The sequence below is a fragment of the Haliotis rufescens genome, unplaced genomic scaffold (assembly GCF_023055435.1).
Source record: "Haliotis rufescens isolate VD_foot unplaced genomic scaffold, xgHalRufe1.0.p SCAF_2, whole genome shotgun sequence".
Lineage (NCBI taxonomy): Eukaryota > Metazoa > Mollusca > Gastropoda > Lepetellida > Haliotidae > Haliotis > Haliotis rufescens.
This window is the reverse complement of record NW_025963890.1, coordinates 23,911,293-23,925,826: the sequence shown is the minus strand read 5'-3', so window position 1 is coordinate 23,925,826 and position 14,534 is coordinate 23,911,293. Positions and strand designations below refer to the sequence as shown.

Below are 14,534 nucleotides of genomic sequence, written 5' to 3'. Positions count from 1 at the left end.
TGTGTGTAGTTGACAGTGAAGAGGACTTCTGTTGAAAATCTGAAGATAAAATTATAGTGTGGTTGCAGACAAAACACAGGATTTATGGCAATGATGTAATAGAGCTAGAGGAATCGCAAGAATGTGTGTTTGGAACTTCCAACAATGTCACAAGGGTCTTGTTGAGTCCCACATATGAATCATACTACACAAGACATTCATAGAGGAGACATGTGATAATGTGACACACAGGTGCCCATAAACTTTTACCAGGTTTTACTCCTATATGTTGAATATGACAAAACAGTGAGAAAACAGTTTTGCTATAAATTCTTGTAGTAGCATGATGATAGCACCATCGATATATAACAATAAACACAATAGGACAGATATCTCAATGAAGTCCTTAGAACAAACACACATGTCATTCAGGAAAATTAATTCTACTATGCAACACTGGACTATATCTTTCTGTTTAACAAGATGGAATGCTTCGATGCAGTGACTATGTGAGGTTATGCATCATCTGTAACTACCAGAGGGAGGTGTTATGGTAGGAACACAACATGCAGGCATGAGGTTATCACATGGTTCAGGTCCTGTACACACAATCCTACCTGCTGCAGTCTCACACTTGCATAGGACTTGAAACATGTGACAATTGTGAATGGGTAAAATAACATGTATTTCTTATGTACTGTTTTTATATGAAATGTATCACTGAATGGTAAAGATTCTCCTAAATTTCCGCATGTTGTTTTAACAGATGATGTTTTAACAGATGATATTTTACCCAATACAGGAACACAGGGGATGCCACCAGACAATACTGTTCTAAACGGAGACTACCCACCAAAAGCAGCTGCCTAGTCTACTGCATGTGAAGGTAGCAGGGATGCTACTCTAGACAATGCAGGCAACTACACAAGGCCGGTTGTTGACTTGCTAACACCTATCTTATGCAAATAACCTATTAATGCAAACTATTGGTTACATTTTGTTTTCACAAATTGATATATAATATAATACGAATGTGTTATTAATGACATATTAAACACGCTTTTGATGAAAAAAACATTAAAATATTTGCTTTATATTCCTCTTAACTATAACATTGAGAATTAAGTGAAAGTACTGAATAATAAAATTCAGTTCAGGTAATACAACTTGATAACTGTCTATTATGGTAGGAAACAATAACATGTAGATTCTTCTACAAGAAGCAGCTAGTCTTCACTGTAATGATGACCACCACCACGGCTACTACTGCAGGTCAGCTACCAGCACCATGCTTGACACACATTGTTATTATTACCTGTAGGAGTTCAAACGCTGACAGCAGCTCTCCTGCCTCGTCCGGACCACGCCTCACATCCCACCACTCCAGGCGAGGGGGGAACTTGGGCCCGTCATACTTCTCATTGCTCAGTTTCACCACAGGTTTACAAAGGGCTCTGCCAATGAACTCAGATTTTCCCTGAAAACGTAGAATTTCATGGTTTTAGAAAAAACATGTTTATGTTTTGTCAAGTAGAATTGCAACAAGTGCATTCTTAATTCCTGAAAACAATAAAATTGATAAAAATATGGTATATTGAATTTATGGAGATCCTAGAGAATAGCTACATTTGTAGACACATATTTATCAAAGCCATTCAAGCTACAAGAAAGAAGTGAGAAAGTCATTTAACCTACTGTAGCTGTAAACAGAGTGAACAAAGTGACTACAGTCATGTTCCCTTTTAGATTTAAGTATTACCCACTTTCCTTGAGATATTTGATAATCATCTTTCTTAAACTGACCTTAAAAAGGACCTACTTACCTCTCAGTATCTGGTAGTTCCAGAGATAATGTTTAGCTAATACTGTAATACATGGGTATTCAATTGTGATGTAGTTCTCATCGCCTGCTACTGACAACATAGAGTACCACAGGGAAAGCATGTCATACACAACAGCTTACAGTGTTGAGTTTAGCCAACGTAGTCTTACAATGACAATGTACACACAAGGCTCAGATATTCCCATTGGTCCACATGCAAAAGAGTTGAGTGTGACAGCAGCAGGACAAAACATTCTGTGAACATCTCATCGTTCAGTTTACCCAGGAAACTCAGACAATACTTTACCACAACATTTTTATTTTCATATGTTTTACTTCCCATGGACATTTAACAAAGTGTATGTGTACAACGTCGATTTATAGACACTTAAAACACTGAAACATTTATTGAATATTTAGAGCCTCAAAGCTTTGTAGGTGTCTTTATTGTAACTCAGTTACCATGTCAACACATGTAACATTCAGAAAAATGGGTTTTTGACTTATTTCATCGTGTATTGCAGTACTAAAAGGTGAAATATTAAACCTGTCTTGATATCCCTACATTCAATATTATAGTTGCACAGAACTACCATATTTTGTGAAGTGGCTGCTACAATTGCAATATGGTTTTGTGACTGTTAGTGTGTTATTTGTGAACAACAGTGTTACATTGACGATATCCTGACATCCTCCAACCTGGTTTACGTGAACTGTGGCTCTACATGGCCTACTGTGTGACTCGCCATTTTCTCGCCAATACTCTAGAGGAGTTTCTTTCAAAACTGTTTTACTTCCTTGATTTTTCTGGAATTTGGCAAATATCCACTGTACATATCATTTTAAATTTCTGCTTGTGTCAGACTCTACACATGTATCATGTATCATAACATTTAGAATAATCATATAATACATTAAAATTTTAAAGGCTGAAAAGCACAAATCTGCATGAATCTCCTCTGCAAAACTGAAGGATATGGATCTCCTAAAACTTCAAATAATATCCTCACACTCTTGAGGGATGCTTGGTATGTTCTTGATGCCTCCTTTCGAACAATTATGTGAGGACGTTCTTACATGTCAAGTGAATGTTGTTTGGTTGTTGTTTTATGCTGCACTCAGCAATATTTCAGCTACGTGACAGTGGTCTGTAAATAATTGTGTCTGGCACCAGACAACCAGGCAATTGGGATACGATGATACGATACGATGGGATACATGCATCAACCAAGTCAGCAAGCCTGACCATCCGATTCAAATAGTCGCCTCTTACGACAAGCATGGTCGCTGAAGACCTACTCTAACCCGGATCTTCACGCGTGTGAGTGAGTATAATCAATGGCTGCCAGTGTGGGTAAAGTGCACAGTAGCACCCTTGATGCTTATGAGACTAGATCATATCAGTGATCTGCATCAGATCTGAAATCCAACTCCAATCAGTAGAATGAACACAGCGATGAGGTAGCAACGAAGAATACATGTGTCTTGTCATATCACTGTGTACTAAAAGACATAACCTAGAATATATCTCCCTGTGCCCATCAAACACTACCTAAACGTAATATCCCTATGTCCCCCCCACAGACACAATCTAAAAGTGCCCCCCACAAATGATACCAAGAAAACATCTACCTGTGCCTCTCACAGAAGTGACCTAGAAAACATCTACCTGTGCCCCCCACAGACGATACCTAGAAGACATCTACCTGTGCCCCCCACAGACGATACCTAGAAAACATCTACCTGTGCCCCCCACAGACGATACCAAGAAAACATCTACCTGTGCCTCTCACAGAAGATACCTAGAAAACATCTACCTGTGCCCCCCACAGACGATACCTAGAAGACATCTACCTGTGTCCCCTACAGACGATACCTAGAAGACATATACCTGTGCCCACCACAGACGATACCTAGAAAACATATACCTGTGCCTCTCATAGAAGATACCTAGAAAGCATATACCTGTGCCCACCACAGACGATACCTAGAAAACATCTACCTGTGCCTCTCACAGAAGATACCTAGAAAACATATATCTGTGCCGACCACAGACGATACCTAGAAAACATCTACCTGTGCCCCTCACAGACGATACCTAGAAAACATATACCTGTGCCCACCACAGACGATACCTAGAAAACATCTACCTGTGCCTCTCACAGAAGATACCTAGAAAACATATACCTGTGCCCACCACAGACGATACCTAGAAGACATCTACCTGTGCCCCCCACAGATGATACCTAGAAAACATATACCTGTGCCCCCCACAGACGATACCTAGAAAACATCTACCTGTGCCCCCCACAGACGATACCTAGAAAACATCTACCTGTGCCCCCCACAGACGATACCAAGAAAACATCTACCTGTGCCCCCCACAGACGATACCTAGAAAACATCTACCTGTGCCCCCCACAGACGATACCTAGAAAACATCTACCTGTGCCCCCCACAGACGATACCAAGAAAACATCTACCTGTGCCCCCAAAAGACGATACCTAGAAAACATCTACCTGTGCCCCCCACAGACGATACCAAGAAAACATCTACCTGTGCCCCCGACAGACGATACCAAGAAAACATCTACCTGTGCCCCCCACAGACGATGCCTAGAAAACATCTACCTGTGCCCCCCACAGACGATACCTAGAAAACATCTACCTGTGCCCCCCACAGACGATACCAAGGAGACATCTACCTGTGCCTCTCACAGAAGATACCTAGAAAACATCTACCTGTGCCCCCCACAGACGATACCTAGAAAACATCTACCTGTGCCCCCCACAGACGATACCTAGAAAACATCTACCAGTGCCCCCCAGACGATACCTAGAAAACATCTACCAGTGCCCCTCACAGACGATACCTAGAAAACATCTACCTGTGCCCCCCACAGACGATACCTAGAAAACATCTACCTGTGCCCCCCACAGACAATACCTAGAAAACATCTACAAGTGCCCCCCACAGACGATACCTAGAAAACATCTACCTGTGCCCCCCACAGACGATACCAAGAAAACATCTACCTGTGCCCCCCACAGACGATACCAAGAAAACATCTACCTGTGCCCCCCAACAGACGATACCTAGAAAACATCTACCTGTGCCCCCCACAGACGATACCAAGAAAACATCTACCAGTGCCCCCCACAGACGATACCTAGAAAACATCTACCAGTGCCCCCCAGACGATACCTAGAAAACATCTACCTGTGCCCCCCACAGACGATACCTAGAAAACATCTACCTGTGCCCCCCACAGACGATACCAAGAAAACATCTACCTGTGCCCCCCACAGACGATACCTAGAAAACATCTACCTGTGCCCCCCACAGACGATACCTAGAAAACATCTACCTGTGCCCCCCACAGACGATACCTAGAAAACATCTACCTGTGCCCCCCACAGATGATACCAAGAAAACATCTACCTGTGCCCCCCACAGACGATACCTAGAAAACATCTACCTGTGCCCCCCACAGACGATACCAAGAAAACATCTACCAGTGCCCACCACAGACGATACCTAGAAAACATCTACCAGTGCCCCTCACAGACGATACCTAGAAAACATCTACCAGTGTCCTCCAGACGATACCTAGAAAACATCTACCTGTGCCCCCCACAGACGATACCTAGAAAACATCTACCAGTGCCCCCCACAGACCATACCTAGAAAACATCTACCTGTGCCCCTCACAGACGATACCTAGAAAACATCTACCAGTGCCCCCCAGACGATACCAAGAAAACATATACCTGTGCCCCCCACAGACGATACCAAGAAAACATATACCTGTGCCCCCCACAGACGATACCAAGAAAACATCTACCTGTGCCCCCCACAGACGATACCTAGAAAACATCTACCTGTGTCCCCCACAGACGATACCAAGAAAACATATACCTGTGCCCCCCACAGACCATACCTAGAAGACATCTACCTGTGTCCCCCACAGACAATACCAAGAAAACATCTACCTGTGCCCCCAAAAGACGGTACCAAGAAAACCTCTACCTGTGCCCCCCACAGACGATACCAAGAAAACATCTACCTGTGCCCCCCCCCCCCCCCAGACGATACCAAGAAAACATCTACCAGTGCCCCCCAGACGATACCTAGAAAACATCTACCTGTGCCCCCTACAGACGATACCTAGAAAACATATACCTGTGCCCCCCACAGACGATACCAAGAAAACATCTACCTGTGCCCCCCACAGACCATACCTAGAAGACATCTACCTGTGTCCCCCACAGACGATACCAAGGAGACATCTACCTGTGCTCCCCACAGACGATACCTAGAAGACATCTACCTGTGTCCCCCACAGACGATACCAAGGATACATCTACCTGTGCCTCTCACAGAAGATACCTAGAAAACATCTACCTGTGCCTACCACAGATGATACCAAGGAGACATCTACCTGTGTCCCCATACAGACACTACCTAGAAAACATCTACCTGTGCCTACCACAGACGATACCAAGGAGACATCTACCTGTGCCTACCACAGACGATACCAAGGAGACATCTACCTGTGCCTACCACAGACAATACCAAGGAGACATCTACCTGTGCCTACCACAGACGATACCTAGAAGACATCTACCTGTGCCCCCCCACAGATGATACCAAGGAGACATCTACCTGTGCCTACCACAGATGATACCAAGGAGACATCTACCTGTGCCTACCACAGACAATACCTAGAAGACATCTACCTGTGCCCCCCCACAGATGATACCAAGGAGACATCTACCTGTCTACAGACACTACCTAAAAAACATCTACCTGTGCCTACCACAGATGATACCAAGGAGACATCTACCTGTGCCTACCACAGACAATACCAAGGAGACATCTCCCTGTGCCTACCACAGACGATACCAAGGAGACATCTCCCTGTGCCTACCACACACAATACCAAGGAGACATCTCCCTGTGCCTACCACAGATGATACCTAGAAGACATCTACCTGTGCCCCCCACAGAGGATACCAAGGAGACATCTCCCTGTGCCTACCACAGACGATACGAAGGAGACATCTACCTGTGCCTACCACAGACGATACCAAGGAGACATCTCCCTGTGCCTACCACAGACGATACCAAGGAGACATCTACCTGTGCCCCCACAGACGATACCAAGGAGACATCTCCCTGTGCCTCTCACAGACGATACCAAGGAGACATCTCCCTGTGCCTACCACAGACGATACCAAGGAGACATCTACCTGTGCCTACCACAGACGATACCAAGGAGACATCTACCTGTGTCCCCATACAGACACTACCTAGAAAACATCTACCTGTGCCTACCACAGACGATACCAAGGAGACATCTACCTGTGCCTACCACAGACGATACCAAGGAGACATCTCCCTGTTCCTACCACAGACGGTACCTAGAAAACATCTACCTGTGCCTACCACAGACGATACCAAGGAGACATCTCCCTGTTCCTACCACAGACGATACCAAGGAGACATCTCCTGTTACTACCACAGACGATACCAAGGAGACATCTCCCTGTGCCTACCACAGACGATACCAAGGAGACATATCCCTGTGCCTACCACAGACGATACCAAGGAGACATCTACCTATGTACCCATACAGACACTACCTAGAAGACATTTCCATGTGTCCCCCACTCTCAGCTATCATTCCCGGCAGTGTTCTGCCCCTGCTTACCACTTTGTCTTGATCAAATATTTCCACAACGATGGTTGGTGGGTCATCCACAATCTCCTCCATAAGCCCATACACCTCCACCTCCTTGATGATGAGCATTTCGTCCCAAGTGGGACTCAGGGTCTCCTCAATCACCTGAGTGCATGCACTCTGGTCAGCAAAAGCAATACGTGCAAATGGATCAGACAACCCAGAAGCATCTGAACCAATCAGCTGTCTTGCCTGGTACATGTGACAGCGCAGTTGGAACACCTGCTTTTCTGCAATGGCAAAATATTCAAAACAGTTTGCTATGGCAAAGGGCAGTTTCTAACATTGACATTAAATGAAAGTAGTCTTTGGGATAAGCTGAATGAAATTGAGTATGCATGTGTTTTGGAGATGATTTCTTTCGTATCCTTTGAACCATTTAATTGTGGGTACTTTCAACATGTTTCTTAAAAGTGTGTTACCTTTGTAGTGCACAAAAGGTGGTGGGTATCCCTGAGGTTTGCAGGACAGCTTGAGAGGCTTGGTCTCCTCGTAGCCTCCTGGAAGGCCCTTCAGATAGTCCTTCTTGTGTTTGGTCAGCCCAAGCCACAGGTACAGCTGTAGCTTGGCCTGGATGTTCCAGCCGGCCTGGCCCTCTGCCTTCTTCCCTGGCAGCTGTATACATGAACACAATCACTTGTGGTACTTTCTGCACATAATGAGCATCAAGCAATAAGGTTTTCATCATGAGGAATGTGTGTGACCACAACACAACAGCAGTTCCTCAGCCAGTTAATGTTATACTATAACTCTCCATAAATATTTGCAGAAAATGTATTGAGACATACTCAGCGTATAGAAGAAGTAAACTGACCCTGAGAAGCATTGTCTGGACCTTGCCACAGAATTTGCCCCTCTCCTCATCCACAATGGAGTAGATGATGTCCCGAGATTTCACCCGCTGGTATGCAACACGCTTCTGTCCAGCGATCATCCACACAAACATGTCGGGCACTGCATGCTGGGGCTGCAGGACAAACAGACAATGAATGTTAGCAAGGCAGTAAAAGTGCTATCTCTTCTTATACTATGTTACAAAGAGGGGTAAACACCATCTACTTCAAGGGAATACATACCTCATTCATGAGATTACGCAGTTTGGAGAGGTACTGGTTTGCACTGCGCATCTTTTCCCTCATATTGGTCTTGGTTACAGTGGCCTTCATTGTTCTGGCCAGAGTGGACTGTTGATCCTGCAATCAACAAAGATATTGTCCGTGTGTGTACCCGAATCATTTATCACTCTCAATACAAGATATACTAAATCATGCTTTAAAATAGCAATGTGGCAAAACTTGAAGCAACTTAGGGACAAGTGATAAAAGACTGGGAAGTGACAGTTCAAGTTTGATGGTTTTCAGTACTAATGTCAAAACAACAGGGAGATAACAATATGGGGGCAATTTCAACTTGATCAAGAAGCCTAAGTATGTATTTATTAGTGGTGTAACAATATGGAGATACAGTATTGAATCACGATACGAGGCCCACAATACAATACATCGATTTACAAACCCTGTATTGCGATACATTCGATACATTTCATTGCAAGCTATATTGGTGTAATAATAACCTCCAGCACATGCTGCTTTTCTAGTATTTCATGGTTGGACATAAATGACATAACATTCAGAGTGCCCTCTACCAATATGTTTCTGCCCTACAATATCCCATCTTTGATCTCAGAAATTTAATAACAAATGATTCAGGGTTGTCATTCACCTGCAAAATGTAAGAATATCTATATTTCAAGTAAAGGTATCGGGACACGAATCATATCGCACCCATATTATCAGGATATGTATCGTGCACGACCCCATGAATCATTACACCTCTACTATACATAGACCCAATATCTTTCCAAAATCTGCCAACTTCTTACCATGACAGACATGATTGTATAAACTTGTATGCGAGTAACCTTCAGCAAATATTAATCATTTTGAATATATAACCATTCAATCAACGTGTTATTTTCACGTTGACCATATATCTGCAAAAAAGGTTTTAGCCTATAAGACAAAGCTCCTGCCATACCATCTCTCTGACTAAGAGCTTGTGCCTCTCCTTGTCCAGCTTAGTCTTGGCTGCCGACCCCCCTGCTGTGCCCTTCACCAGAGACACAAACTTGGAGCACCCCTGTCCCAGCTCCTCAAACACACCCCTCAGGCGCCGCTCAGGGAAGGGTGTCTCCGACTTGATCATGTCCTGCACCTCGGTGATGCCAGCTTCCTGTAGAAGGTCATATACCTCAGTGAGCAGGCCACAGAGAAACAAGTGGGACACACTTTATACTCAATGTTAAACACAATTGGAATATCAATAACATATTTATAGTAAACTTTTGATGTTATCTTGAAGGGATATCACCTTCATAGTGTTAATTAGAAAAAGTCCATAGACCTGGAGTACATTTTCACTTCACTTAACACTGAATATACACTCATATATTCAAGCAGACTACACTTACCGTATATGACCGCGTATAAGCCGACCCCATAGATAAGCCGAGGTGTTAACTTGACCATTGAAATACGAAAGAAAATGATATGACCCGCAGATAAGCCGAACCAGGAATTGAAAGGCAAAAAACACTGCGAAGTCGGACTGCAAGACATGTGCCGGTACTCGCAGATATTCAAAATTATAAGATGAATAACGTTGTAATTATATTGAAAAAGTCATTATTATTTCTAATAAAGATTTAACAAACCAGTCATCAACTTTCATAATGTGGGAAGCTGTTTCTCGTGGGTTTTTTAAATCTCATAATGATCGTTATATGTTGCCATCAACAACAAGGCGCCATTTTGTAAATCGGTGTATATAGAATTATGAACCCATGAGAAAATATATCAGCTAGAGCGAAGACTCGCAGTTTGAATTCAGCATCGTAAGCATGGCGTTTTCGATTCAAACTCATATTGAGAATGTCAGTCAGTAATTACTTACTTACTTATATTGGAGATTTTACGTGGGCTTTCCGACTGCAGCGTATTTCACACACGGGCCCGGCCAAGCCATTTAATGTGTTTCCGAAAAGGGGAAAAAGTTGTTTGGGAATCCAGTAGGGGTGTTTTAGTGGTTGCTTATATAGAACTTTGGAAATTTTGAAATTTTGAAAAAATGCCAAGAGGGTTTGGGGGACGAACTAAGGGACCTGAGTATGGAAGTTTGTTAGTTTGATTATGTGGTCTGGTTTTGGTAGTTTATTGGGGTTTTAAATGCGATTTATTAGTCCTGTTTCGATTAAGAATACGCCTAAGGCTTTGAATTTTTCTATTTTATTTTGTGGGTTTAGGATAACTTCTAGAGTAAGAGCCTTATTTAGATTTAGGGTGGTTTGTAGTGTAGTTCGGTGTGTTAGGTAGTGGGTGCAGTGTATGAGTGCGTGTTCTGGGGTTTCTTGTTGTTTGCAATGTGGGCAGGTTCCTGTTGCGTGTTTTCTTATTATTTTGAGGTGGTTATTTAGGTTGGTATGTCCTGTTTGGAGTTTAGTAATTACTCTGTCGATTTTTTTGGACGGATGTAGAATTTTTGGTTTGGTTAGGGGTTTTTTGAGAACCTTTTTGATTTGGCTATTTGAGTTTTGATATAGGTTATGCCATTTTTTGGTGATTATTTGTTTGTTAACACTTTTAATTTCTGATTTGGAGATGGGTAGGTTTAAGCTTATTTCTGGGATTTTAAGGGATAGTTTAGCTGCTTTATCGGCGTTTTCATTGCCGTATTTTCCTACGTGGTCGGGGTAGTTGTGGCTATTAATGTACATAACCTTTGGATAGATAGACTTTGGGAATATAGTATTTATTTCAAATATCAAATATTAGGTGAGTAAAATATGATATCACCCACATGAAAGTGAGTGAGTGAGTGAGTATGGTTTTACGCCGCTTTTAGCAATATTCCAGCAATATCACGGCGGGGGACACCAGAAATGGGCTTCACACCCCCATGAAAGAACCTGACAGATTGCCTGACCTACCAGTTTCTCAACAACTTTCTCTATGATGTTGCAGTTGTACATCCTCCTGCGGTGGTCTTCAAACAGCTCCTTGATGTACACACATGGCTTGTCCTCGTAGTAGGGAAGGTGGTAGTAGCACTTGTCCCGGGTCACTGGCTTGGTCCCTGGGGTCATACTCTGCCACTTGGGGATCTCCATGCGAGAACCAGATTCATCTTCAGAATCACTGTCTTGCACAGGTTCATCACTGTCACTGCTGCTACGACTGTTGCGACTGGGTGGGTTGTAACCATCCAAGACATTGCCTGCATTACCTGAGGGAAAGGAAATTATTTCATATTTCAATGAATTTGTGTTACAAAATATTATAGTCCCTATAGCTTACCCAATAAGAATATAACAATAACAAAAACTCTTCTATGTAGAGGCCACAAGTGACTGTTGATTGTGCTTGATGCATGCAGTATCTTTGATTTGACCTAAATATCATCCTCGATCATTATGACAATAAAGTCACATAGTGGCCTTGGTGGATGTGAAGATTTTTAAAGTATAATATTTCTTTGGCTTTGGTATTTAGGTAATGAATACAGATTAAGACAGTTACTTAAGTGAGACAAGGAAAGAGCTCTGATCCACAGATAGATGACCATTTCAAGTGATGGTTCAGATGCTATGAGTTCCATGAATGAAATTGAGACATTGCTTCAATGAATTTCATCAGTTTCAGCCAGGTTCAACTGATACTACAAACTTAACTCAGTAAAATGTTTGTTTAAATGCCCAATTACACTGAAATTAAAATGTTGCAGCAATCTGCAATAGTTTATGACAAAAACCTATTTCTACACTTACCAACACTGATTTCAAAGTGCACAGGTTTGTCCCCCACTTTCTTCTCTATCATAGATGCTTCAAGGAAGCAGCCATACAGGAAGTACTCCTCTGGTCTACCTGCTGCATTCTGGGATAAACAAGTGTCATAACATTTTAAAATTTGAACATTTTGAAGAAGAAAAATACTAATTAGTTTTAATTCTTTATTTTCATATTTCATACAATTTATCTCATTCTGTTTTTAATGAATTACATGTGATGCACAGATGGGAGCCCCAGTCAGAAGCTGACAGATTTTACCTCAGAGATTGGTAGGGCATTTTCTACATCCACCGTTGCAGGTCCACTCTCCATGCTCTCCAGGATCTCCATCTTTATTGCTATGAGTAATCTGCCCCTGAATGACACACCCTGACCTAATCCATCGTTGAGGTGAGTCTGTGATGTCAGGAGCTGGTAGTAGCGGGTGGCACCATACAGGTTCACCCAGCAAGGTCCAAAGGTTGGCAGAAAACCTAGCAGGCAGACACAACATCAGCTCATACTATAACTGTCAACATTGTCCAACAAAGGCATACTTGGAACTAATCCTGCCATAACACAAATAACATTCAGACATGACACTAACATCAAACTTACTGAAATATGCCTTGCAATCAAGACAGGAGGTCAGATAGGAAAATGGGACATTAAAATTGGTGTAAAAATACATCAAGTGTGCCCTCTTACATGCACACTTTATAAACATGAAAATAAACCTTCTTCATCCTGTGTTTTCAGAGGACCACTATCAGGCCCTCTTATCTACTTGAATGAAAAGAAGCATTATTGAAATGCGATATAAATGCAGTAACAATCGTCATAACAGCGGTTCTCATTGGAATCACCGCACAGCCGCTATTAGAACCGACAGCATCGGCAATCGAACACATTCAGTTATGTCCGTTAAAATCTGCATTTTGCCAAACTATAAAACAGTTACTGTTGCCACAGCACACTAAACATGGCTGTCAGTGGGGAAGAAGAGAAATGGGGAACGCTTGTCAACGCCTGTTTCCAGAGAATGTTATTTTTGTTAAGATTTTAATGCGTATTGAACGTAAATTATGATTCTCCTTCAATACAGATTATTCATTTTCAGCAAAAATGTATTTTGTATGCATTATCAATGTATTTTGATGGGAGTCAAATTGAAAGGATATCAGCCATAGAACCAGATAAATTACTTCACTCATAATTTCATTCACTGTTAACATCTTTGAGCTAGTAGTATGTGCTCAATAATTGTTAATATAACTCGGCTAATAAATAATTTTGTCAGTCAATATCTACAGTAAAGAAATTATCTGTACCTGATTGGCACTTAAACAATAATAATAATTAATATGTATTTTATTAACATATACCATTCCCAGATCCTGATGTGTTGACTACAACACACAGGTGCCAAGATTGCTGGGATCTGGTGTGCAGATGGGTGAGATATCAGACATCTTCAGATCGGACTACTGCCCATTGTTTTGCAACAACTGATACAAGAAAACACGTCTCCCACAAAGTTCAATGCATATGAATACTGCGTGCTCAATTCCATGGATTTTATGCTTTATTGTCAAGACTTCGAATCAGATTAACCGAAAGAAATTACTTCGCTTGTTGCACATTTATTTTTTCGCCTTCATTTCTTGCACACTGAAAAGGTGTTGTCAATTAACTACGATGGATACAGCGAGGGTAATTCCGCTGCATTTGGTCGAGTTTCCCATAGCGGCTGTGCATGTATTCTGCTAACAACCACTGTCAAATCTGATAGTGTTTCTTTTCATTCAAAATAAGAAATGCATTCACTTCCAATCTGGAAGCTAAGCTACCAATACACATTCATTTTAAACCCATTCAACGCTATTTATTCAAATAGGAAGGGGGGCGTGAGTATGAAAATGATCCTTTGATTCTTGTTTGCATTCGATACCTTTCTCTCCTTCATTCGATATGTGTGACAGATCAATGAAGTGAGTGCCAATGATATCATCATTGACGCTGTCACTGTCTCGCAGTTGTATTCTGATGCGTCTACACAAGGGAGGGAACATCTCGGTGAACACAACCTGCTCATTCCAAACAGGTTCATAGGATCCTTTCTTGAGTGATGTTCGACCCTTGAAAATAAAGTTAAGTGTATGAT

At 42.2% G+C, this 14,534-nt stretch overlaps 1 protein-coding gene across 6 annotated transcripts in view; it reads right to left on the bottom strand.

The window, feature by feature from the left end:
• The window catches only part of LOC124146190 (otoferlin-like), a 243,900-nt gene that overhangs the window by 118,773 nt on the left and 110,593 nt on the right, over positions 1 to 14,534 (bottom strand). For all 6 annotated transcript variants that reach the window (XM_048399771.1, XM_046516364.2, XM_046516363.2 and 3 more), the window contains 10 exons: positions 14,322 to 14,508; positions 12,650 to 12,864; positions 12,368 to 12,476; positions 11,531 to 11,826; positions 9,583 to 9,777; positions 8,622 to 8,738; positions 8,360 to 8,512; positions 7,968 to 8,160; positions 7,516 to 7,775; positions 1,295 to 1,456 (listed from right to left, as the gene is read on the bottom strand). In XM_048399771.1, the coding sequence (XP_048255728.1) occupies positions 1,295 to 1,456; positions 7,516 to 7,775; positions 7,968 to 8,160; positions 8,360 to 8,512; positions 8,622 to 8,738; positions 9,583 to 9,777; positions 11,531 to 11,826; positions 12,368 to 12,476; positions 12,650 to 12,864; positions 14,322 to 14,508 (1,887 nt within the window). The remainder of the gene's footprint in view (positions 1 to 1,294; positions 1,457 to 7,515; positions 7,776 to 7,967; positions 8,161 to 8,359; positions 8,513 to 8,621; positions 8,739 to 9,582; positions 9,778 to 11,530; positions 11,827 to 12,367; positions 12,477 to 12,649; positions 12,865 to 14,321; positions 14,509 to 14,534) is intronic.